General features: G+C 38.7%; 1 protein-coding gene across 3 annotated transcripts; it reads right to left on the bottom strand.

Annotated features, from left to right (window-relative positions):
* Nucleotides 1-54: 54 nt before the first annotated feature.
* LOC127415062 (reticulon-3-B-like) lies at nucleotides 55-25,739 on the bottom strand. Of its 3 annotated transcripts, XM_051653552.1 has the most exons (9): nucleotides 25,475-25,739; nucleotides 18,809-18,853; nucleotides 10,263-12,905; nucleotides 5,231-5,438; nucleotides 4,287-4,425; nucleotides 3,385-3,454; nucleotides 3,212-3,258; nucleotides 1,215-1,273; nucleotides 55-1,030 (listed from the first exon to the last, which is right to left on the bottom strand). In XM_051653552.1, the coding sequence occupies exons 1-9, from the start codon at nucleotides 25,566-25,568 to the stop codon at nucleotides 982-984; spliced, it is 3,354 nt and encodes a 1,117-aa protein (XP_051509512.1). In that variant the 5' UTR covers nucleotides 25,569-25,739; the 3' UTR covers nucleotides 55-981. The 3 variants fall into 3 exon arrangements, with proteins under 3 accessions (XP_051509512.1, XP_051509519.1, XP_051509528.1); XM_051653559.1 differs by lacking the exon at nucleotides 10,263-12,905; XM_051653568.1 differs by lacking the exons at nucleotides 10,263-12,905; nucleotides 18,809-18,853.
* Nucleotides 25,740-27,875: the final 2,136 nt, after the last annotated feature.

Here is a 27,875-nt window from a genome sequence, read left to right as displayed (position 1 = left end):
TCCTTCCTCTCCTATATTCTGATGCTCTGACGATCCTATGCATAAAACTCAACCTTAAGGATATTAATACATATTTATTGTTACGGAGCCAAATGCCATACATGGGATTTAAAGCAGCCATCCTATTTGAGATATAATATAATAACTCTTATTTGAATAGTAATAATAACAACATACATTTGAACTCAGATAACTGAGTGCAAAAGAGGTGCGAAAGAGACAAATATAAGAGCTGTATATTGGTTTTTTGTTTTTTTTAAATATAAAAAGCAACACTAACTACTTCACAGCAAAAAGCCTGTTGTAACCTTATTATATATACATACACAAAATTAAAAATTGTGCCAATAACAGGTAGGATGGTGAACTAGACCAAATTATCACTGCTAGTAGCCCAACTGATCGTCATGTGCAAGTCCAGACAAATAATACACGTTTTGTCAAAGAACTAAAAGAAGGGGGAACAAGTATGTGTTGCAGAACATTTCTAAGATTTTGTCTTTTTAAGGTTTTATTTTATTTTTTTTAAGTGAAATGTTCATTTTTAAAAGTACAGACATTTGCTTTAAATTCAAATACCTGTTTTTATTTCCATCCACCCGCACACTAACCCACCCACCAAACACGTAAAACCAGGTCATAGGTTCAGTCTAGTTCACAAACCCTTCCCCACACTGGCCATCAACATGGGCATCCAGTTGCAGCATTACATCACATTCTGTGTTGGAAACACCAGCTCCTGGAGCCCCAAGCTTCTTGCCCTAATGCTCGTAATTAAGCTGCAGAGTTAACATTGAATATCAAGAAGCTTTTTAGATTTTACATACTAGCTGGTTCAGTGCAGATGGTGGTTTTAAGGGGTGAGGTTAAACAGGGGATTGGGGGAAAAAGAGGAAAGGGGTGGGGCAAAGAGGAAGGGAGGGGTGGCGGCTAAAGATGGAAGGATGGTAAACATGGTGTTGAGGGAATCGGAGAGAAGGATCATTCCGTTTTACAGCGCTTCATTGCTCCTGGGAGTTTCTCTTGTAGCCTGATGGGGAGAGTTGAAGACAAGCAGAATGAAACAGTGCCCATTAGGTGGCAATATTACAACGTGCAAATCAAGGGCTCACTAATTGGCAGACATTTCCGAAACTCAATTCTGTACAGCAAAATAACTTGCACACAAATTTTGCATTCCTACTTTTAATTGTTTCTCTACTCAAAGCACTTACTTGGCCATTGTACTGTTGACTTGATTGCGTGCAGTGCCAATGTAATGATCAATCTGGGTCTATGGAAAGAAGAAAATGAGGTTGTATTATAAGTAATAATAATTGAAATACTTTTTTACATTTTCTAAAGATAATGTGAGCAGGATGAGAAGCAAACGTCTATGGATTTATCAAAGTATCATCAGTTTTATCATTTGCTAGGTAAAAACCGCAAGTCTAATTGCTTAGAAAAGTCATAGTACACCTCTCCTTAGCAAGCCAGGTATTGTATTACAAACAGTGCAGAGTGAGGTTTGTGTCAAAGTTTAATACTTGAGATTAGGGATTTGTTGAAATCCCTAACCCCAAGTATAAGTACTACTTAGCACTGCTAATTACTATATAGAATGTTTAATACAGTCGTAAGTCACTTTTTACAAACATTCCTGACCGCAAAACAGTCTGAATAGTCACATATCATAATCAATGAAATGCTGTTTGGAGTGCTGTGATTTTAATTTTCTCCGTGTGAAGATATTAAAAACTGGGTTACTGCAGTTCCAAGGTCACCGCAAAGCAATCTGCAGTGCACAATGGAAATTAAAGAGACAGTTTAGAATTTTGTGGCACCATTATGGATGCATCATGGGCATACATTATCTTCATTAGTGCTGTATTTAATTTGGGGGAAGGAATAGGAACTTGCAACAGACCTTCATTAAATTCTTAAACAACTACTATTGTTAAGACTTGACAAATGCCTTAAGATTATTGCTAGTCTTGTGAAAGGGCTTACATAAGACTCCTCTGGTGTAATCATACATACTGATCACTGATTACTGTTCACTCTGAGTGGGCCAACTGTTCTGAAATGCTAAATGCATTTGAGCATGTACGTCATCTCTCATAAAAAGCAAGATTACTAAGGCTTTACAAAAGAAACTCTGTATAAATACATTGTAAAATCTTGCAGTTGTTATGCATGCAGTGAATTGTTTTTTTTTTGCATAGGCTTCCTCTGTCTCATTAAAGATCACAAGTAACAAGAGCAACCAGCAACACTAGTTAACTAGTATTAATTGCTACTATATTAAAATGTACCCATGATGTAAGTAAATCATCTGATCTCCTGGGATTTTCAAGCACAGTCTCTTAGAGTTTACTTAGAATGGTGGCAAAAACAAAAAAACATCCATTGAGTGGCAGTTCTGCATACGGAAACGCCTCGTTGATGAGGTCAACAGAGAATGGCCAGACTGGTTCGAGCTGACAAAGTCTACGGTAACTCAGATAAACACTCTGTACAATTGTAGTGAGCAAAATAGCATCTCAGAATGCACAACACGTCAAACCTTGAGGCAGATGGGCTACAACAGCAGAAGACCACATTGGGCACTTTATTAGGACCATAGTGTTCCAAATAAAGGGCTCAGTGAGTGTACGTGATATATACTATGGCACCACAAAAGTATTTAAGTGGACACTTAAGTTACTTTAAAAAAAATAAAAAAAATAAAGTATTAATTCTAAAGCAATTACATTATGAATCTAATGTTATTGCATTTGAAACAAAATATTACAATAAAAAGGGCATCTGCAAACAAAGCTAGTTCATTTCTAATAACTTTTGAGCCATTTTGCAATGATTTTTAATAACTGTTGTCAAACAATCATTGTATTAAATCAGTTTCCCTCAAATTTACACAGGTGCCCCAGCAGAGTAACCAAAGGTGTAGTTCATCACAATAATCACCCATCATTATAACTATGGAAGTTCTACAAAGTTTGACAACCATAAAGTGTCCAAATAACTTTTGTCCTATTTGAACAAAATATCTATTGTTTTATCATTTGAAACCTGGAAACTATTTGTGAAATGCTTTGCTTGAAAACTGGGCTACAATTGTTTAAAATAAATAGAACATGTATTGCTATTTTGTTATTATGCAAGATTTGAGCACACAATGCCTAGTTTTACAATGCAGAAATATGGATAGAAATATGGATGGGGATCTAACCTTGTTCTTCTCATAGACAGGCGGTACACTGAAGAGAAGGATATCCGCTGCAAAAGTGAACACATAGAAAGTAATGACTATCTTTGTTTTGTAATACTGGAAGAAATCTAAATTGCCCAAAACTTGAACTAATTTTGTACTCTAAAAAAATTAATTTGGCACATTTAGCCTACCAAGGATGAGAATGGTGATGCCATTGAAGACCGCTCCAACATAAGTCATTAGCCACATAACCACTGCGAGCTGAAATCAGAATTGTACATACTGTATGTCAAAAGAACAGTGAGTGTGAAATTTGCCTTTTTTTTTTTTTTTTTTTTTTTTTTTTTTTAAATACCACAATGCCAGAGAACACAATAGTCTAAATGATTTTTTGTGCTTTTGAATTTTTGTTTAGGGTTGTGAATGAACATCTCCCTTGCAGACCGATTTAATAAAAATCTTACTGCTAATAATACAGTAACAAGAATCATAGGGGAGAGAGAGAAGAGACAGAAAAAATTTATTTTTTTTGGATTTTTCCCCTTTTTCTTCCAATTTGGAATGGCCAATTCCCAATGTGCTTTTAAGTCCTCGTGGGCACGTAGTGATTCGCCTCAGTCCGGGTGGCGGAGGACGAATCCCAGTTGCCTCTGCGTCTGAGATCGTCAACCCGCGCATCTTATCACGTGGCTTGTTGAGCGCGTTGCCACGGAGACATAGCGCGTGTGGAGGCTTCATGTCACCCTCCGCGGCATCCACGCTCAATTCACCATGCGCCCCACCGAGAACGAACCACATTATAGCGATCACGAGCAGATTACCCCATGTAATTACCCCGGTTGCTACCCTCCCCTCCCTAGCAACTGGGCCAATTTGGTTGCTTAGTAGACCTGGCTGGAGTCACTCAGCATGCCCTGGGATTCGAACTAGCGAACTCCAGGGGTGGTAGCCAGCGTCTTTACCACTGAGCTACCCAGGCCCCCGAGACAAAAAAATAATTGAAAGAACATGCTGTCTCTCTCAAACATCTTTAGGGCTATATATACACTGCGTTAAATCTTAGCACTTATATAATTGCTGGACCAGCACTGACCTTGAGGGAATCCACCAGATCCTCGATCAGAAAGAGGCGGCTCATCTTCTTGAGCGCACAGTTGATGTGGGTCAGACAAAGGTCCACGTGCTTGCGGAAGGTCTCGGGAGGTATGGTGACATCTTTGTCCATCAGAGCCCTGTCACAAGCACATGGGTCATCCCAATTAGCCTTGTCACTGCATATGATTCAACAGTACTCCAAACCAAATCGTACTTGAACTGAGCATGACATGAAAGTGTCACATCATGGACCAAAGTGTTAAATATCTGTCTGTCTTTTGTTTTGTTTTTTTAATGAAATGTCCCACCCCTTATTGAAATGGAAAATATGATTGGTTAGAAAATATCAAATTGCATCTAAAATGAACATTCTGATTGGTTGCTCAGTTGAGTCGAACTGTCAATTCTGCCTGTGCCTTCAGTTCAGCGCTCCCGCTGCTCCGTGCATGGTTAGAGAGAACCTCTGTACACTAATTTTAAAAAAAATAAAAATATAAAAATATAATAATAATAATGTAAATCATTAATCACAATTCACTCAACGGTGCTGCGGCATCACCTCAGTATAATTAGAAGTTACGGGTCAAATCTCCTTGGTGTTCTGGTGGCCATACATATCACAACTCATTTTAGGTGGGCATACGGCATATGTCTGTATATGCCCGACTACACTACTGCATAGCAGTGATGCAGTGCCACTGAATGGCAGCAGGAAACACTGTCAGAGTATTTTAACACGGTGTTGCATCCACATCAGCAGAATGCATGTTTGAGAACGGTTAATGGAACTGAAAATCATTCAGTTCCTGTAGGTTCTGAATAAGATCAGGTTCTCAATTCCCAAACCTAAGACAGACAAAATCCTTTTCTCATGTATTCACATGCCACTGAGTTTATTGACAAACCACAAAAACAGGACAAAAAAAAAAAAAAAAACCTTACTTGAAGGGGTGACCCTCGTTGGACTTCTGCACAGCCTGGACAACAGACTTGTAGATGCGGAAAGAGATGGTGACACAGAGCAAGGCCAGCAGCAGGTAGGAGACAACGCTGATCACGCTAAATGCTGCCAGAGAGAGCAGTACCAGCATCGACAAGCCAAACACCACTCCAGACTTCTTAGGGTCCCGCCAATGCACCAGGTCATTTACTGCATGACAGAGAGTGTGAAAATCATGTGCCTGTGGTGTGTTTTAATGAAAGTATTAAGGAACGAACAGTGGTTGTCAAAATTATACCATAATTTTCTTTTTTAAATGGTAGGACAATCACAACTTAAACCACAAGATTACAGCTGTAAAAGGCATTAACAAATTATTTTAATTTGACTTTTTTTTTTTTTTAGTTGAACTAAATCATTATTGTTCCATCATAAAAAACACAGAGCTCATATTCTCCATACTGCTGCGGTTATGTAATGCAGAGGGAGTTTGAGTGGCCAGTGATGCATTGTGAAAGGAAGCTTTTAAAGAAGCCTTACATAAAAGGCAGCCTCCACATGGAGCAATGCCTTGAGGGGGTTCAGCTCTGAGCATTACCATTGCTTGGGTACGTGCACACAGTCTATGATGAAGGACTGTGGTAATCATAACATCTAAATTCATAAAGATGCTAAATTTTGAAACCTAGAATAAAACCATTTGTAATTTCTGAATCTCCCTAGCAAACCTAAAAAGAGAAAAAACCTAATTTGAAAGTCATCAATTCACTGAGATGCACAATTATGTCTCCAATTATACACACACACACACACACATATATATATACATATACATACACACACACACACATACATACATATATGTATGTATATATATATATATATATATATATATATATATATATATATATATATATATACACACACACACACACACACACACACACACACACACACACACACACACACATACATATATGTATGTATATATATATATATATACACACACACACACACACACATACATACATATATGTATGTATATATATATATATATATATATATATATATATATATATATATATATATATATTTTAGATACACACACACACACACACACACACACACACACACACACACACACAGATCAGTCACAACATTAAAACCACCTGCCTAATATTGTGCAGGTCCCCCTCATGCCACCAAAACAGCGCCAACCTGTATCTCAGAATAGCATTCCGAGATGCCATCCTTCTCACCACAATTGTAGAGTGGTTATCTGAGTTACCGTACACTTTGTCAGTTCTAACCAGTCTGGCCATTCTCCGTTGATCTTTCTCAAGGCATTTCCATCCACAGAACTGCTGCTCACTGGATGTTTTTTGTTTGACACCATTCAGAGTAAATTCTAGATACTGTTGTGCGTGTAAATCCCAGGAGATCAGCAGTTACAGAAACACTCAAACCAGCCCATCTGGCACCAACAGTCATGCCACGGTCCAAATCAATGAGATCACAATTTCTTTCCCCCATTCTGATGGTTGATGTGAAAATTAACTGAAGCTCCTGACCCGTATATGCCTGATTTTATGCACTGCTGCCACACATGCTGATTAGCTAATCGCATAGATGATTGTTGCTGCCAGACGGGCTGGTTTGAGTATTTCTGTAACTGCTGATCTTTTTTTTTCCTTTTTTCAAAATGCTTAATGCTTTCTTCCTGGACGAGGGATTCATACTCAGACATGTGGGGGGATGGGTCCTGTAACACAAGACCTTACATGTGCAAGCGCTGGCTGGATGAAAAAAAAAAAAAAAAAGTTTCTTTGGGGTTCTATATAGAACCTTAGGGTTCTTTACTCGGCAAAAAAAGAACCCTTTATGCCAAAAAGGTTCTATTTACAAAGATTTACAGAAAAAAAAAGGACAGTTGCTTAATGTGAGTATGTATGTATATGCATAAATTACTTTATTGAAAGTTTTGTTTAAAAATAGTTTTGAACACTACACAATGTTACTTTTCATACTGCAGAAAAAATAAACTTTTACAATGTACTTCTACAGCTTTGGGTCTGATTAGAAAAGGATAAATGGGGGGCCTGGGTAGCTCAGCAAGTAAAGACGCTGACTACCACACCTGGAGTCGAATCCAGGGCATGCTGAGTGACTCCAGTCAGGCTTCCTAAGCAACCAATTGGCCTGGATGCTAGGGTGGGTAGAGTCACTTTAGGTTAACCTCCTCGTGGTCGCTATAATGTGGTTCTCGCTCTCGGTGGGGCGCGTGGTGAGTTGTGAGTGGATGCCGTGGAGAATAGCCTGATTCTAGCCTCAATTCTCAAACAAAATTCATAGAATTAATCATCATAAGAACACTGACTGATACTGAAAATGAGTTTGTACTAGGGCTGGATGATATCAAATATATTCATGATAATTTTGGTGGGACTGTAAAATTAAAATATTTATCATGAATATTACGATGATTTATTGTGCTTTATATTAAGATCCCTAATGTGCATGTCATTACACTAGTCTTGCGATGTCTCCCTGTCTCACGACTTGCGAGTATGATAATAGTTTAATAGTGTCTCCGATTTGATCAAACTTTAGTAGCAAAAAGAGTTGGCAACTTCAATCTATGCAGGCTCTGAACAATTGCATTATACATTAACAGATAAGAGAGAGACAAAAAAAAAAAAAAAAAAAGCCAGTTATACAGCAGCCTAAGGGGGAAAAAAATGGTTTACAAAAACATGTGATTCAAAGTCTGAGAAAGCACCATTGTTTTTGTCCCTCTGACTGCTCGCAGGCCAGCGATGGGGGGGGGGGGGGGGCTCCTCCCTGCTAACTGCAGGGGTCTGAGACCCTCCCAGCATGCTTTGCTAGTGCCAAAAGGGAGGCAGCCTCGGCCAAGAGCACTTGTTCGTTATCATTCCCTCCCTCCCTCCCTCCCGTTAATGGACCCAGATACAACATTATGTCCCAGTGGCTACTGAGCTGCAGTGGCCTCTTTTTAGTACTCACAAAGCTCAGCTCTTAAAGACACAAGCACTATCTAATGTGTTTATGCGAGTCAGTTTAAGAGTCCACGTGTGTCTGAATTATTTATAAGTCATGCATGAAATTACCCATCCTGCCCCTGTATAAGGATTTCAGCAGCAAAAATTCCAGTGGTTACTTGTCAGTGATCATTATGTTCAGAAGTGAACAGTGTGTGAGCCTTTTTTATGCAATGAAAACCTAATGAGGTCAGTTATTTAAAGGCTATTGGCCATTTTTATACACTGCAGTCAGTTTCAGCTTGCCCAATACGCTTGTGCTACCTCCTTCAGCTTCTTCAAATCACATATGGAAAGAATTTAAATGCCTAAATGAGAGTATATTGATTTGAACATGCGTAGTTATTTATACATACATAAATACAGTGAATAGCCAATCATATGCTGGAGTTTACACAGTATCTTACTTACTAGTATCTACAGCTATGACAAAGCAATGGAAACTGGCACACCCATTAAAATAAACTTAACACTATTGGAAAGCTCTTGGGGAGTGAGCTATAAAGTAATTGACAAGTTACAGGATTTCATGCAGAGCAAATTAAAAAAAAAAGACAAAAGGCCTAAATATGCTCTAGTTCCACTCAATAAGCCACTTATTTTATCACAACTATATCTAGTAGAAGATGGTTCAAAATACCTCTCTCTCTCATACATTTTTTATATAAATAAAAAGTAGTGCAATTTTTGAATAGTGCAAGCTGAATCGAAATCTAGGAAATTTTTATTGCCCAACGTCATGTCTTAAGAGTTTCCGACAAGCATTGCGAAAGCATTTATGCCTTTATCGAACTTGTTTTTCCAAGTTGAAACTCTAGTTTTATGAAAGCTCTGACTTCTCTCACAAAAGGACATGAACAGCTACAAACAGAATATCAGAGTTGTCATCTTGCAATTACAGTATTTCCGACAATACGTGAACACTGCAAGTTTCTTGTTTCCTTAGTGACTACCCTAAATATTTCAAATATGTAAACTTTATCACAAGTCTAAGAGCATACATGTAAACATCACAACATACCGATTCAGGGTAATGTAGGCATGCAGAAAATGTATGCATTTTATGATACAGTAGTTGAACCTTCCTATATCTGCATATTTGTAAAAGAACCGTGAGTCCTACTGGACCATTCCATGTCAGCAAGACCATAAGGGCAGATAGGCCTACTTCTCAAGTGTATTAAGCTTAGCAAAAAATGCTTTGCTTGAGCAGACACATACTGTAAGTATTCATGGTTATACCTAAAACATCTTTAAACTGAGTTATCAAAACACTTCACAGTATTTCTCTCTTTAAAGGAACAGTGATGCAAAAATAACCGGTTATCTGCAATCAGTAACACCCAAACATCATTTTGTGATTATTTAATCACCCTAATTTCACTCCAAACTTGTACGACGTTCTTCCATGGAACAAAAAAGGAAAAAAATTTTTTTCTTTTTTCACAAATTGGTGACCGCTGCTCTACATGGCAGCTGAAAGCATCATAAAATATTTAAAATGCAATTAAGTGGGATATATAGAACTTTGTGATTGACAGGCGTTCCAATTCTGTGGAATTTCAGATTCTGCAGTGCTCTGTTCAGATTTGGTGTGGGCCTGGTCATGACATACGGCTTGAGAAAAAACATTGTATGTTAATATTAATGAACGGTTATTAATATTTATAGTTATTCATAATTAAAGCTAATTTGTACATAAATATATATATATAAATAAATAAAATAAATAATCTACACACACACACACACATTTTTAGGTTAAAGATTCAAACACATCAATCAGGAAATTTAGTAACTCCAAAAACATTTTTAAGAACCTAAAAATGTTTTGTTATTACCACAAATCCTTTCAAACACATAACACTAAATAGGTTAAGTGTTGAGTAGTCAAGTTAAAAAGTAGTAAGGTCTTGTGTCTGGGCATTCTTTGTGTGCAGGGTTAGCAGGCTGCTCGCCCGGAAAGACAAGTTACCTGACAGGTGGTTTAGTATTGCTGTCAAGACATGCTCTGCAAGGTGATAGGCCTCTGCCACCCAAATATCGATTGCCTCTACCTCTTTGGCAATTAAGGCATCAGGCTGATACTCGTTTGGAAGATTTTGAGGTACGGAAGATGAGGTGATTGAAGCTTCCAGATTTTCAGTAGCTTCATCAGGCTTTAGGACGGTCTTCACTATGAGAGGTTTCTCCTCTTCCTCTTGGCTGCTCCCAAGTTCTTTCAAAGCAGAGATTGTTAGGCGCTCCTGCTCCAAGTCCATTATCATTGCAGGGGAGGACTGATTGAAAGCAAGAGCATCAGATTTGGGATTCTGGTCTATGGTTACCTGTCCTGGATTGAAGCCCTCAGGCTCCTCATCCTGCCGTGACTTAAGACACTCCCTCATAAACTCCACAAAGCTGTCTGTCGCTGCCGTTACTAAAAATTCTGGCTCAACATTCTCTGTATCGCTTATGGTCTCTGGCGAATCTGGTCTATCTAAAACATCTCTGGAGGCCAATACCCCAGGTTCAGAGTTAGTTAGCACTGATCCTTTAGCTACATCATTTGTCATAGGGTCAGAAACTTCATTGATTTTGCCAGACTGTTCATTGTGACAAAAATGGAAAAGTGCTGGTGGGATCTCTTGAACTGGGGATTGTCTGCCAATGGACTGGATTGGTAACTCCTCCTGTTCTTGCAGTGTAAAATTCTCAGATTCCACTGCCGACTTGTGATCTTCTGAATCAACAGTTGGCATCTTGTTTTGAGGGACAATAGTCTCAATGTTATCATGGGTATCGGCTAAAGGGTCAGATATCGGGTGCTCAGGTGCCGATTCATTGTCCATCTTGCATCTGTTGGGTGTTTCATCAAAATCATCTGTAATATTTTCCTCAAAGGATTCTTGAACAAAAGTACTGATATTTTGATTTTCTGGAAGACAGCTGGGCTTTGAGAGCTCAGTTTTCTCCCTTTTATTCTCCATAAAATAATCTGAATTCAGCTGGTCTTTTAAAGCAAGCTCCTCACTGGCGTAATGATCCAGGTAAGTCTCTACATCACTGGGCTCATTTGAGGGGTAATTTTTGTTAGGGGGGAGGTCAGAGAGTGTTTCTCCAGTTTTGTCAAGCTCTTTGTCAAGGGTTGACTCTTCTAGGGGTTCGAAGGACACTAAATTCTGAGACATAGGTGACTGCACTTGAGAGTCCTCTGAAATCAGGCCACTTGAGTCTGGGGAGGACTGGAGGAAAATGCCACTTTCATGATCTTCTTCGATCATCACGTGATTAGGAAAGTATTCGCCATCAGAGTCTGTTTGATTTGTCTGAGAGGAAATTTGATAGTCAGTTTTATTTTCTTCATTTAGAGTTTCCACAGATACATGTTCTGGAACCTCTGATTGCTCATGTTGCTCAATGGACTCTCTGCCTTCACCTTGAATAATCTGACACTTATTATCATCCTCCTCTCCTTCCACCTCTAGCTGCTCTTCTTCCTCATCACTTAGAACCTGTTCCTCTGTCTCAATTACATTAATAATAGGCACCTGAATCAGCTGCTTTTCGTTATCTGGCATAATCTCATCTTTCTGAGGTTCAATGTCAAGGTCATTATTTCCTACTGCTGGGATGCTGCCAACTTCCTCAATCACTGTATCATCTGACTCCCCAGAACTATCTACCTCTAGGATTTCAGCAGGTTCCAAGTTTTCCTTTGAAGTGCTGGAATGTTGTGTAGAACTTGGGTCCATCTGTTGGGTAACAGGGGATGACAGAGATTCAAAATCTGCTGATGGTGCAGGGGAGGCAGGAAGCTCTTGATTGTCAGGGACTATTTGATAGCCTTGAGTGTCCACATCAGTTTTCTCTTGTTTGTCCCACATATAGGCTGTAGGTAAAAATCTCATGTCAAATTCAGAATCTTCCTCAACACTTTCTTGTTTTGATCGTTTATCGTCATTATACTTTGTTTCTGCTAATTTGACAGGACTGTCCATGAACTGATCAGGAACTCCTGTAAAAGTTTCAGGAGCACCTTCTGGTGCATCAACACCGTTTCCTTTCATTGCTTTACATGGGCTCTCTTGCATCATGGGCGAGTCTTTTTCCTCATCAAGATCAGGATCTTCAATGTTGAAATCTGGTGCTGGGGGTAAGTGAGCTCTCATCCAGTCAGCGGTGTCCTCAAAGTCACTTCCATGCCTTGTCTCACCAAGCACTTCAAAGGGTGATTCAGGTGATTCCTGCTCATTTGACATTGACCTTTTCTGGAAGGATAAACGTGAGGAAATTCCATGTGATTCAGTGGGGAACTTCTCATAGTGTCGCTCTTTAAAATGTGGAAACCCACCGTCATTCCTATCAAAATCATTCTTCTTTGCGGCTAAAGCTTCCAATGCTTTGATTCTTTCAGATACTGGTGACGTCTTTATAGGAGAGTCCTGCTTTTGAGATCCAAAGGGGGAGTCAAAAAGCTCCCTTTTCTCTTTGAAAGAATGCTCTATGTAATCTCCAGGTGGTCCCGAAGATTCAATTCCATAAGCAACTTGAGAAAAGGAACTTGGTTGAGAAGAAAAGCGAAGAGAGGTGGCCATATTCTCTGAAGGCTTTTCAGAGCCCAGTACCACTCTTTTGTCTGCATCCATCATGCAGCATGAAAGAGGACGAAAGGGAGGGTTGGAAATAAAAAAAATAGCTTAACTCAGATATGCTAAAGCTTGGGACCATACTTAAAGCTTGGCCTTACATAATTTTAATGAATTTAGATCAGTAAAATTTCAGAGCATAAGGTCCCCAAAACTTTAGCAATCTACAGCTACACTTGTACTCTATAGAGCATTCCCAAGACGCTTTGTTGCTTGCATCCATTTCATTGAAGCTAAAGCAGTCATGCACACAGTCCCACATATTAATGGATGGAGATCGATGCCTACATGCCAGCTTGACAATGTGCCCATACCATTCAGGAATCTCAATGACACACAAGAAAAAGATGTTATGTCTTAATGGTTTTAATGAATAATTCTTACAGATAAACACCTCTCTCAAAAAACAAACAAATGGGCAAACAAAAATTAACAAAAAACAAACAAACAAACAAACAAACAAACAGAACTACAAAAGTACTCAATACCCTAAGCTACCAGTAGAACTACCAAGAAAGGGCCATTTATAAAGTGTTTAAAAATACTATTATTGTGGGTACTGTTAAGAAAGCTGTTAAGGGATGTCCTATGCTTCATCTGTCAAATCACTGAGGAAAAAAAAAAAAAAAAAAAAGAAAAATCAAATTATGGTGAGGACAGAATTACAAGGGTCTAGGTTATTCTGAAGTATTCTGGACACATGCGAAAAATAGAAATCATGACCTGTATGTTACACTGTATGACCTCCCTCATTAGCATAACATTAGCTTTTCAGTCTTTGCTGAATGGTGGCAACTTCACTGTCTGGCCAAAAAAAAAGGTCGCCGTTTGAATCTAAATAAGCAGATACTTAAGAGCCTATGATTGGATCATTATTGCAGTGATTGTTTCAGCTGGCAACAATTATTTTAACCCTAACTGACGCAGTGTGTAGTAGGGATGGGTACGAATACTTGAGTACTCGGATGTGGCAGCAATGATCAATCATGAAAACGATGATCGATGGTGATCATGCATCACCTTCTCACTGACATGATGTAACTTCTCAATTCGAAATTCAGTGACAATCACCCGACAACTAAACACAAACGTGTCAAAGAGGGAGCTTATTTTTAATTTTGAGATTGATTACGTTGTGATTTTGAGGGGTACATTGATTGTCAGAGACGTCCCATAGCAACCAAACTGATATACGACGCTGCAATGCTATCCTTACGATAATCACAAGAGAGTGTTTTGAACACCTGTCTCTGCTAAATGTTTGCTAAACATGTTTTATTATCATTTAAAATGGAAGAACTTTGACTCGTTAATGGAAATTATTTAATAAAAGTGAATGTTTGTCACTGACTGTAAACCTTCCTGCCCTGGGCGCCAACATGTTTGCGCGAAGTAACACACACTTGCATCGACGAAATGGGAGTTGAAGATTTCCGCATGAGTTTCCAAGTTAGAAGTCCAACATAAAGTGTCATTCTGTTGCACTTTCCCCAGTTGAAAGGTGGAAATTCAGACTCTCCAAGTTGAATGGAACGCTTCATGAATCAACACCAACAATAATACGGAGCATTGTGGCTTTGCCCACAGGAGCGAACACTTGGGGAGACACACACCAGGCATGTGGCAGTGGACTCGATGCACTGCGAGTGTTTCAAACAGCTAGAAAGAGTGCAGCTAAATGGAACAGAATGCAGAGTCTTCAAAACTGAACTTCAACTTAACAAGCATATTAAAAACGTGATGGTTATGGCGTCTCCTGTTAAGCCAACCGCGATCTGAAAATGGACAGTTCAGACAGTGACCAAAAAAAAAACAAAAAAACAAAAAAAACTGGTGCGCGCTTACTAAGATTACTACGGTAACCTGAAGAAGAACAGACAGACGCGTGTTGTGCACATTCTTTCATTGGGCAGTGAATCTTCACATAATGACAATGTTGCATTATATTTTGATTAGTGCCCAACCGATATATTTTCGGCTGATATATCTGTGAAAGGCTAATATCGGTATCAGCGTACATGTTTACCGCTATGCGCAGATATGAAAACTTTTTTTTTTCCAGAATAATGCAGAAAACAATGCTCGAGGTGATTAAGAGTTGATGTCATAACGTAGTTTGTCCAGCAGAGCGCGCTCCGACTCCATTGTTTATAGAGCTGAGTTGACAGTGGTTATGCAGTCAGTGCGGAGGTAAGCGGTACGGAGTTAAGCAGTGTCTTCTCGGTAAGCTGCAAATTAGTTTGTGAAATACATATTGGAAAATTAAAACAATGACCCCATCATTTTCCCTTTTCAATATAACTAATATAATATTAACCCTGTCCCTGACAACCATGTCACTCATGTTTATCACATCTGTTTGCTGTTAGCCAGCTATAGTGTCAAAGCAGTCAGTAATGTAGCAGATTGAAAGGTAAACAGAGCATCTTTTTACAGCTCAGCAGACAACGGAGCTGTGGTGGATTGTGTCTGTCGAGTGTTGATTTCACGCTACATTGTTACCTAGTTGGTGAGACGCAATGCTGGAAAGTAAATAAACAATGTCCATCTTTTGCTCTCCGTGACAACGAGCTTATAACCATGTAGCTACTTTCATACCTTGTCAGCTGAGTGGAAGCTAATGTGTAAACATGTATTCACCAAACTGTTTTGTTCAGGATTCGCAGTTTGGTACCCCCTTCAACCGAACAATTACAGTCATTGCATTTACAAAATGTAATATTTAAAAGTCTGGTTTTCCGCCGTTGAAAGTTTCCCCTGAACTTGTATAGCACAATACAGTGTAACACCTCTGCCACTGTTTATCTCTTGACTCGGCAGGTGTAAATGCTTCTTGTTTTACAAGCTGCCCCTAATTGACTGGCAGTATTAAAACAGTCAGCATTTGACTGATACTAAACAGTACTACTGGTGTTTATTTAGCTATTTATTTTATTTGAATTTATTCTTTATTTAAATGGTCAGCCACTGACTGATACTAAACAGTACTGATGTTTATTTAGCTATTTATTTTATTTGAATTTATTCTTTATTTAAATGGTCAGCCACTGACTGATACTAAACATACAGTTCTGATTTTTATTTAGCTATTTATTGTATTTTTATTTTCTCAGTGTTCATTTCTAGAATTTGTTGACAATGTATAATAATAAATGTCAAATATTCTTTGATAAAAATATTTAATAAAACAGCCTTCTGAGTACCTTTGCATAGTCATATCGGTGCAAAATCGGTGCACAATCCACATAGAAAAGCTCTTCATTCCAGCTCAAAAATTAACTATATCGGCCACCATATTTTAAGATAGTGGAGAAGTTAAAGTTCACTTTGTGCGAGCAGAATCCTAAAATGGTATCGGTCGGGCTCTAATTTTGATTATGCAATCTTTTGTAACAGATTATTTTATAGCGGCCTATAATAATGAATAGACTATACACTGGAACAACAAGACAATGCAGCAGCCAAAGATGTTTGTAGCCTGTTGTCGTGGAAAAGATGTTTCTGTGTTTCAGAAGGGGCAAATTATTGGCCTGTACCGGTGTTCAACACGGTCTCATTTAAATGTTCCTGTATATAAGAGATACGGCAGACGTGTACAAGTTCATTATGTTTTATTTTAAGTACTCTCTTCTCAACAGTTCCCTGTATCTGTTAACTATTTTGTCTAATGATAAAAAGGCAAATATCAATAAAGCTTCTATCATATATCATCTGCAAATATCTCGTTTAAACATATCTAATTCACAAACATCAAAAATCTGGCAAACATCCAGCGTTTTCTTCCTGTTGAGCGCTCGTATATATTCCTCTTAAGCGTGTTTTATAATAGCCAGGATAAAAACTGTGTCCCTATGATTGCATAGTCAGTCTGTGACACCCCAGGCAGACAATCCAGGCTGAGTAAACTGGAAGCGGTCAGTAGACTACTGCTCTCGTGTGATCCGCGTAAGAGTGATAGAGCAACTTCAAAGTAAAAGTGCTTCACGTGCCCTACAAGTAAATGTCATATTCACTGTGCACTGTTTACATTTAGTTTGACTCAGTCTTTTAGTGAGAAAATGCAAATGTATAACTTCCATGGTTGCTGGACTACTGTGTGCACTGTTGTTATTTCCCTCATACTAATGTATTACATTTCATTTATGTGCAAAGAATTACCAAAATGGGAAGACTAAACAGAAACCAGGAGAAACTGCTAACATCTAAAACACAAAACAAAATAAAAAAAAATATTTTTTGTATATTTTTAACAAAGTTAATGTTTTGTTTATTTTGAGTAAATATAATGCTAAATAAGTTAACACATTTTTATCCAATTTATTTGTCATTTACTATTATATTAAATTGTGTGATATAATCAGCATTATCCAGAGAGCAAAGTGGCCAATATTTCGGCATCGTCCATTAAAATACCCATACCGATTTACCTCTACTCTTATGTAGCCTATTTTGTGGGATGTGATATCTACTTTGTGCTTACGTTATGCTTCCTAAATCTAAATGTTAAAATTATAAAATTCCTGAAATTAGACAGACAAAAAGAACATACAAACACAAACAAACAAAAAGACTAAAATTGAGCATTTCCTCTTACTTGTGGTAAAAGACAACATGCAAAATGTCTCAAAAGCAGGTGAAGAGTCAGCGGCTGCAGCAGACATGGGGATGTAACCCCAAACAGGCGTCTTGTGGCTATATCCCTCCCCAGTGTCGCTCTACCTTCAGGACCAGTGCAGTGTTGGGGTAGCTGCTCCAAACATGGCTTGTTGTGGGGGAGGGGACATCAAGGGCAAGAATCCTCAGAGACACCAACCTGATCCATTTTAGGATTCTGCTCGCACAAAGTGAACTTGAACTTCTCTGCTATCTTAAAATAAGGTGGCAATCTTGGGATTAAGCCGGACCCACAGTTAGTTTGACCTAAATCATGCTTGCAGTTGGGTATAAACTGGAGATGATGGAATTTCTAGCATCTGTGGGGACTTAGCTTTCCCATTTTAATCTGTGAACCATGTCAGATGTGGGGTGCAGACATAATGAAAGGGGATACTAAAGGGAAAGCCGCAAATTGTTTACAGGGCCTCTTTGGTGCCCTTTCATACTGTCAGCTGATTGGAAAAAATTTTTAAAACACTGGGAAGCATATCTTACATTATTGACAAACGCCTGGTTCAGAGTATGTTATATTAGACCAGATTTAGTATTTTTAAGAGGAGAACACATGGTTCAAGAATGGAACACGTTAGATCAAAGGCATCAGAATATCAGAAAAAATCCGTATGGCCTCAGTTGACGGGTGTGCCCAAGCAAATGCTGATGATTTAATTCATCAGAAACTGTTGAAAACAGGTGGAACTTGCCTGTTAAGGATTTCAACGTGCATGATGGTATGGGGTCACCATTAGATACAGCAAGGGTCATGTTACAAGACTGTTTGGGGTCATAAGGGAGGGTGGTCAGATTGCGTGCAGTTGTAAAACTGACTGTTCATTTATAGGTGAGAATGGAGTTATACAGATCAAAGACTGAAGAAGAGGACATTCTGATATTCCACAAAAACAGGTCGGCTTCTAACTTCAGACAGACATACAATTTCAGTCCGTCTTAAAATTACTTAGACTTTCATGAAACAATCAGTAGCTTTGTTTGTAACGTCTGTGTCCTCTGCTTCATTTTCTACTTCTAAAAGGCGGAACTCAAAAAGAAGCCCTACTGAGATCATCTAGTCTGGTACAGAGGAGGAGAGGGTCACTGGCGAGAGGGATGGAGAGCATCAAAGCAGCAGCCCAGCAGGATAGAACATACTTTATAGAACAGAGATGACAGAGGAGCATGGAGAGAAAGACAAAAGTTTGAGAAGCAGGCGAGCATCATAAAAGAACTATACACTTGCCTTGAGGAGACTGAATGAGAGATACAGGTGAGGAAAAAAAGGAATCTGAAAAAATAAAACAGGACAGAAGAATGAGAAGAAAAGTCTTAGTATCTTTCTTATACTATTTAAAAAGAGGAAAATGTTAAAGTAATGTCCAGCGAAGCACCTTTTGCATCAAGATTTAAAAGAAAGAAAAAACAGCTGACCACTCAGTAACCAGCACTTTCCCCAACATCTTTTTCCTCATAACAGCACGTGACTTAATCTATCATTTAAAATACTTTTAATATAAAATAATCAATCATTATAAGGGGTAGTTGACAAAATACTTTTGAGAAGTTGACATGCCCTGCAGTGTAACATAATACACTGCTTCTTAAACCATTTTAAACAGCATTTTGCCAAATTTGTTTTCAGCTTTATAATGTACTGTATGTATACACACACACACTGCATGACAATTCAAAATGAGCCATATAGCCTAAGGCAAATAGTTTATTACAAACTGGGAAAGCTTAAGAAATAGTGACCAGTCCCTTATAGCTTCATACATTTTAACCTAAATTCCTGATGTTGATGCTGTAATACTCACTAACAATACTCAAATAATTATCCACTGTGGAATTTTCTCATTGATTTTTCAATGACTCCTTTCTGACCGTTTCTGACATCTAACCCCTGACTAACACCCACATGGTACACCATTGCCATGTGTTATGTAACCTGTTCAGAGAAGCCATTTTAAGCCACACTTCAAAAATGCATGTGATTTGAAAGCAAACAATGTAAACATTCATCCAAAAAACCCTTTCAACAATTATGTCAAGTATCAAACTGTGGAAGCAACACTAGGACACCAAAATTTTATTGATCTCGACATCTTAACAAGAACAGGGAGTGTCAACAGTGACAGTGGTGAGAAGGGTATTTAAGAGAACATGTTGATCTAGTAACACAGCAGTCTTCAACAGGACAAGCTCTTCTAGTCACAGATAAGGAGTGTACCCCTGCTGCACAGCATTCCTTGCCCAAACCACACCAAAACTCTTTTCACTAATTGACACACCTTGCACCACTTATTTGGACACCCTGCACACACCCTCTGTCGTCCTGATAAATCAAACCATAAATCAGTCATATAGAATCTGCTTCACTACCTGTGACAGCAAGAACTGGGTGATGCCATTAATTAAAAGGCATTACAATCTGACATCTTTAGCCAAGCGTACACTACATGACTTGCAGTTGGCACCCTGTGACTCAGTCTTGATATTCATCACACTGGTGCACACACTACAGGGCTGTACCATATCAACTACATGACCATTCGTCCCCAACTGGGCTGAGGCCATATGTACACTGGTATTAAGATGCATTTTGGGTGATCCGTTCACAAATGTACAAGACACATTGTCGTTAAACCTGGTTGTCTCTTTTGACCACTCATGTTTGGATTTCGAGGAGAGTCTCTCTGATTTCAGGAGGACATACATCAATCATTATGTCTGTGTTTTACTGAATGATAATAAAGGGCAAAAAAGTAAAAAGGCGAGAGAGCACTAAAACCGACTCATAGTTTCTCTTAATTATTTGCAAACATGACTGAGCAGAATTCTGAGATATTTTAGCGCAGTACCTGTAACTGAGCTTCTAATGTGCATGCTACGGAGCTCCTAAAGGGACATGGTGGTGGGGAAAAACAAAACGGCTCGGAGGAGAAAAAAAATAATTGATGCCTTTACGTACTCTCGCAAAATGTTTGCATTCCCCTGAGAAACTTTGCGTTCACTCGTATAACTTTAACTTCCTCCCTGCATGGAGCCTGGTCAAACAATACTTTTTACGGGTCAAGACATCTTGTTTGTTGACCACGGCCCTGACATCGTTATCTTGCAAAACTTCCGCGTGCTCTTGAATGCTCTGCAAGCAGTGGATTTCTTCCACGCCAGGAGCGTTCATGCCATCGGGATTCGGATGAAGGGAAGACCACTCTTGGATTTACAGTGGATGTGTGAGTAAGTTTTTATTACCCACGACCACACACTCATTCTCCGGTAATGACTGCATTATAATTACATTTATGCATTTGGCAGACGCTTTTATCCAAAGTGACTTACAGTGCACTTATTACAGGGACAATTCCCCTGGAGCAACCTGGAGTTAAGTGCCTTGCTCATGGACACAATGGTGGTGGCTGTGGGGGTCAAACCAGTTATGTGCTTTAGCCCACTACACAATCACCACTCCATATATATATATATATATATATGGAGGGCTATAATAAAACCACATTTTTTTTCATGATGTTGGGTTTCGGTAACGGTTCTTGAACGTGCATTATTCAGGCGATACGGACGGAAAACCGGACTAAAATACTAAGACAGTCTTTCCTGTATGACTATTAAGCGCCACAGCAACACTGCTACTGAATCTACTAGTGATGTCCAGTTTGTGAACGAATCGTTCTTTTGAACCGGTTATTTTTAGTGAACGAGTTGAACTAGTTCACCAAATCAGACTTAATCGTTTGAAACACAAGTTACTCTATCTTAACCTGTCTCTCGGATGTGCCTGTCACTCCAAATCGAAATGAGCCGATAACCGGAAGTAATATGATCCTAGAACTGGTGATATCTGCGTTTGCCAACTCTTCTTTGCAATGAACCGCTCCAACTAGTTCACAAATCGGACTGAATGCTCGGGTCGCAACAGCTCTCGAGTCAGCTCGAAAAACTGCTGTAGCATCTGGGACTAGTCTCGGTGTGATGCAGGAGTGCACACACACAATCAAACTGTTTGTCGTGAGATCTGAGACTTCATGTCACAGACCAGTCACTGACTCAAAACATAAAAGGAGACGAGCTTGAGTCGTGTAGTGTACGCTAGGCTTTACAATTGTTGTATTTTTAGCAGGCTAATGCCCAGAGGAAATAAGTTAAATGAATCTACAACACTAGGATGTGTGTCTGATTGCTAGATACTATCTATTTCAGGGTCAGAGGCTAAATGCACAAAGACAACTTGTTACAGATAAGGCAAAGCCTTAAGTGGGACTGGATTAACCAATGACATTGGAAGAGACTGTATGGCATCTCATGCCAGAAATATTGGCTCTATTACCAATAGGACTGAATCATGACACCTTGACCTTAAAGAGTACTGCCTCAGCCAGCTTTACTGACCTTAGGGATCTCAAACCAGCCAGTAGAAAGTGATAGAAAGTTCATTTTCTGACCAAGTAAGACAGTAATGCCTTGTCTGAAGTTCAATTTGTTTAGAATGATTAAAAGGATCTGCTCTACGGTCCCACATAACGTAAAATCATCTGTGATACATTGTCGATTACCACTGAAAATTATTTCAACCTGAACATTAAAAAAAAAAAGTTTATACTAGGGGTTGTGCTACTAAGGGTACTCATTTGTAATAGTTGACTGGTTGAGTCCTTTATGATGGTATGGCTGCCACAGGATCTAGCGTGCAGGCGACAATGGGGATGTATCAGTGGTGTATCAGTGGTGTAGTAGTGACTGAAGAGGTGGGCATACTGTGAATTTATTAAAGATCCCCCCAAACAAAAAACATGAATACACCCAGTCTCAAGTCATATATTTACACTTATACTGTATAAAAGGTGCAAGAAACACTACATAAATAATAACAATTTATGGTCCGTTGTAATCAGTCTCAATTGAACTTACAAAATGTATGTTAGGGTAAGACAATTTCTTGCTGGCATGGTGTACACTACTAAAACTTGATATTAAATATCTATTTAAATTAATAGGTTTGATTAACTGTTAAATGGGTAATTTTTTATACTTAACTAATACATACAATATCTTATTCATAATAAACTGTTAAGTAATGATCAATGAGTGTAGTAATGTTCATGTTAACATGTTATCTTATATTACGATATCCAATACATAAGAATTAATTATTAGGCTATTTGATTTATGTGTGTACAAAAATGTTCTCTTCTGTGTATAGTGAAATAGCTTTCCTATTAAGGAATATAAATTAAGATAATTTAATATCACAAGGAAAAAAAAAGACACCACTGACAGCAGTAAGAGACAGAATTTTTTTTTTTTTTTACATTTGATACAACTGCAGGACAACGTGTCATCTGCAAAGAGCATAAAATAAAAAAAACAAGCACAACTTTTTATTTAAATGCACTAATATTTTCACTTTTAGCAGCCAAATTTATGGTGACTCCAGCGCTGCTGACGCATGGCATTTCACTGTAGACGTTAGAAATGTCCCGCTCCTTATTGAAACGGAAAACATGATTGGTTAGAAACTATCCAATTGCGTCTAAAACGAACATTCTGATTGGTAGCTCAGCTGAGACAGACTCTATCTGCCCATGCCTTCAGTTCAGCGCTACTGCCTCCCGCTGCTCCATGCATGGTTAGAGAGAATCTCTGTACACTAATTAAAAAAATAAATAAATAAATAATAAATCACAATTCATTCAACGGTGCTGCGACATCACCTCAGTATAATTAAAAGTTACGGGTCAAAAATCTCTTTGTTGTTCTGACGCCAATACGTATCATAACTCATTTTAGGTGGGTATATGCAAAATCCTTTGAAAGATAGGTGGGCATATGGCGTACGCCCTAGACTACACTACTGGGATGTATTTAGTCATGTCATCGCTGAATCTTGTTCTTGAAAGAGCGCACAGAATCCAGGTCGGATGTCCCAATGCTCAAAGTTGTACTGATCATGTAGAAAGTCAATAGCTAGCACCAGGTGCCTTATTAAATGATAATGCATAGCACTAGTATTTCTGTTATATCTGAAGGCCTCTTTGCATATATTGGAGGTTACTGTAGCATGTGTCATTTTTATCAAGGTACATTTGAGCCATTTAATTTTACAGACGCATTTTGTAAATTACGTGGGAAGCGACTAGTTAACCTTGACAGTTAACTGACAATGTCAACTACATTAGTTATAGTCAGGGTCGTATTAAGGTGCTCAGGGGCTTAACGTGTCGCTGGGCCTCTGTCAGTCATCAGAGCAGGGGTAGGGGTGATTGGGTTCGCACTCAATCACCATGCGCTACACGGACGGATTTAACCGTTGCGCACCTTCTCTGTGTTTACATCAGCGTCTCCCACTGAATGAGTTTTCATGCGGGGGAGAATATGGCCATGCCCCCCCCCGGGAGTTAGGGGGCCCCCCCACTGTCGCGGGCCCCGGGGCTTAAGCTCCGGTAAGCCCATGCGTTAATACGGCCCTGGTTATAGTCGATTAGTCTGTGCACCACCTAGTGCAGTACCGCTGCTCCCGAAACAGATGGGGGGGATTATTGAATTATCGATTACTGAATTTACAAACTGACGTAGAACTCGAAATTATTTTCTGTGGCAATCGACAGCATCTGTGGTAGAGTTTAACTTGTCTTTAAGTCGTTATTTTCCATCTATTTTGCTAAGAATTGGCTCATCCGGTACCTATATACACATCAACTTAATTACGGGGGGCCATTGCAGCTACATTTGACCCTCTGGTCCAATATGTCATCTTCACAGATGGTTTCTGTGACAGTAAGACAGCCATGTCTTCATCCTTGACGCAAAATTCCGATCTGATCCCAATTTGAACCCAAGTTCCCTACACCCAAGGGCTAAATATCCAAAAGCAGCATCAGTCTGTAGATGCTGCTTTTGGATCTTTAGCCCTTGGGTAATCAAACGATTTTAAACGGTGGAGAAATTTTCAAACAGCGTGACGTCATATGACTTGGCGTCTTAACTTCATGTTCTAATTCTATTAGATTCCCAGACGCCTTAATTAAGCCACATGAAAGAGGACAGAAGCGCTCGATATCTGCTGACCACCTAAATAGCACTGAACCAACAGCCACTGTCAACAAAAACCATGTTTCGTTGTTTTCACAACGGAAAAATACACATGAACCGAACAAAAGAGAGCATTTAATTCCAGGGGGCGACTGGGGACGTGCGAATATGAATAAACTTAACTGTTTTGTGTTCTTATACAGCAGTGGGGGTTTGTTTACAATTTCTAAAACGTTATGACTACAACTAAAAGATATAGCGCCTTTAATACCGTGTTTACACAGCAAGCGACGTGACTAGCACTGCAATATATAACTGCGTTCTAGCTTGTCGCGTCGCGTCGCCAGGGTGTGAGAGTTTCCCCTTCATTTACTATCTCCCAGTTTCTGATACATCTGCACTGCAGATCATCAGCTGAGCCGCAACATGTGCCAATTTCAGCATGGGTGCAAAGAAGAATTATGTGTCTCCATATTTCTCTGTGGCCTATACCTAAAAATAAACGTTAGGTCAGGGGTAGAAGAGAACACATTCATTATGAGCCCCACATCCGCCATGCCATTTACGCCCTACTGAAATATAGTGACCAATCTTTGCATTATGCTCACGAGGAGGCGGTATGGACAGTGTACGTGAGGAATAAACAGTGCAAGTCTATTACATAACGCAGGAAAACCCTTATAGTTTCCTTTAAACGTGTACATTAATTCACATTGATTTGAATTACACTATACCAGTTTGCATTCCTCATAAAATGCATTACTACAGGCATTCAAATTCATTCTGGCAATAAATCAACTCTTAGTACTTCTCATCCAAACAAACAGAACAAACTCAGCGATACTGATTCGGCTTCTCTTACCGGAAAACTTCGAGTCTTTGGACGTTGCAGTGTGTCCTTCGTTTAGGCCTTGTGACGACGAAATCTGAGTAGACTGGGTCATTGGATCTGCCATTTTTCAGTGTTATTCTGAAGCGTTTGTAGTGTAGAGGCGTTGTCTGAGGTTATGGACGCTGATTTATACTCTGAATGTTCGCAATTCACCGAGTATCTACCTACGCAGCAGCGGCGTCTCCGAGCCTATGCAGCTGTGGGTGAACCTGCCTGAATGTTGCAGTGGATGGGGGCGGTGGAGGAGAAATAGGGCGGGTCCGAGAGAGAGAGAGAGAGAGAGAGAGAGAATTAATAGGGCGAGAGGTCGATGGTTTGCTTAAAGCGGTACCCCAAGAAATATTAGCGTCATCATTGTGCCAATTATTACATTTTCTTGTATGTGTCCCTCGTAGATCAGTGTAGCATAAAGACACTTCCCCAATGAAGACAACGTTACAAAATCAAAGACAAATCACTGCGAAATTCACCTAGTGAAAATGCAATCACAGATACCAACAATACTGTTTTTTACTAGTTGAAATTCACTTTTTGATCTTAAGCATGTGTATTATCACGAGTAATGACGTCATTTATTAAAAGAAAAAATATCAACACCGGTATTTTAGCAACCTAATTTCTGATAAAAAAAAAAAAAAGTACACTTTTACTAGTAGCAATACCATTCCTGATATCAAGAATGTTGATATCTAGGATATTGAGCAATAATTATGTGCAATTCACAGTAATTCACTTTTTCCTGTGAAACATTGAATAAAATTCCATAAATTATTCTTTTTTATCTATATTTTCTAATCTATAATCTATTTATTTATCAATTATAATCTCATACTTTCCCTTTAACACTGAAGATTGTTATTGCATGTAAATGATGGAACGATTTAGATCAATCAGTTAGCATCACCTGCCCTACAATAAATACTTAAAACAAAAATCACTCATTTAGGTCCTCTTTCAGTTGTAAACTTTATAAACAGAACAGTTGATTATTAGAACAAATTTGTTTCAGTAAAAAACAGTTTCTCAGCTTTCTCCAGACTGTTTGGTTCATTTTGGCCCATAGTGACGATTTTGGAAAAAAGCACCTTAGCTTAGTGCTTCAGGGCTAGTATTGTGCTAATCAAATCATGGATATTTATACACTGGATATACACCATTATGCATGATATGTCATTTTGTACCTGAATAAATTTGCTGTGGCACAACAATCAGTAAACCTCAAATGTACAAATAATTCTATGGCCAGCAAACTTATAGGTATGTTTTTATGCAGCATAAAACATACCTATATGTTTGCTGGCCATAGAATGTATACTTCGTCTTACCTCTTTTCCTATGTGCTTCTCCTCTTCACAGCCAGATAGAAATGATACTTCCTGCTTACAAGGTCACATGACAAAAATATATGAAGTTTCCAAGGTACATGGCAAATCACCAACAGGCTCATCTTACCCCACTCTCCTCTACTAGTGTCATTTCTTCATGTCCCCATAGCTATAGGCTAAAAATCTTCAATAATATGTACAAAATCATCGGATTTCTATTTTTATCATACAACCACTAACATGTATTATTTTTGGGTAAATGTGTAATTTTAACAGTCTGATAGTGAAGGTTGTTGGTGTGTCCCTTGACCTGTTGTCCACACTGTTATTTTATGATGCTGTGACCTTTAATTGAAAATCTTTAGGCATCTTTATACAGCAGAGTTATGGCTGCTCTGTGCCTGCTTAAAAATTCTGTGTAAAGACCCGATGCTGCATATAAGCCAGACTAAATTATGCCTGCTCTGACCCACCTCAGCCCCAAGTATCCAAGGCAGTCCTGATGCTGCTTTGGTTATGTGTAAATGAAATGCAGCATCAGAGCAGCCTTAAACTTTGTTGTTGTCATGATAGAGCATATATTTAATAATCTAGTTTCATATTTAAAAGTATATCTTCATATTCCCATTCATTGTATATTTCTATATTCATAATTGTATATTTAAAACATTAATATCATAACATCATTTATGCAATTGTAATCGCTATGTAAATGCATTTATTGTTTCTCTGAGCAACACAAAACAGTCTGTTTAAATACACCTAAATGGCACTTCTGTGCTGCCTTTGCAGTGTTATGAAATGACGTCACACACTGAGGGTGGCATCAGCCCTTCAGCAAAATGTTGGCGTTGGAGTTTATTTGTTTTCCTTTTGTGATGTTAGTCAAATGTGGTCAGCATAACATGTCCTATTGAAGTATATTGAAAAAAAATCTATATATTTATGTAATAAATGTATAATTTATTAAATAAAATCATCATGTTAAGTTTACAAATATGCTAGCTAGATCATTTACAGACCAAAACTGAAACTTAGACAACAGT

This window comes from Myxocyprinus asiaticus, chromosome 2, assembly GCF_019703515.2.
Source record: "Myxocyprinus asiaticus isolate MX2 ecotype Aquarium Trade chromosome 2, UBuf_Myxa_2, whole genome shotgun sequence".
NCBI classification, from domain to species: domain Eukaryota; kingdom Metazoa; phylum Chordata; class Actinopteri; order Cypriniformes; family Catostomidae; genus Myxocyprinus; species Myxocyprinus asiaticus.
Note: the sequence above shows the minus strand (reverse complement) of the source record. Positions and strands in the feature narration are given on the sequence as shown.

Bases quoted from the DNA above. Each gene is read 5' to 3' on its own strand.
- LOC127415062 (XM_051653552.1), bottom strand. From the start codon at position 25,568: ATGGCAGATCCAATGACCCAGTCTACTCAGATTTCGTCGTCACAAGGC. The intron at 18,854-25,474 runs GTAAGAGAAGCC...TTATTTTTTCAG, and splicing joins CAAAGACTCGAAGTTTTCCG to ATTCCTTTTTTTCCTCACCT. The intron at 4,426-5,230 runs GTAAGGTTTTTT...TGCTTGTGACAG, and splicing joins AACGAGGGTCACCCCTTCAA to GGCTCTGATGGACAAAGATG.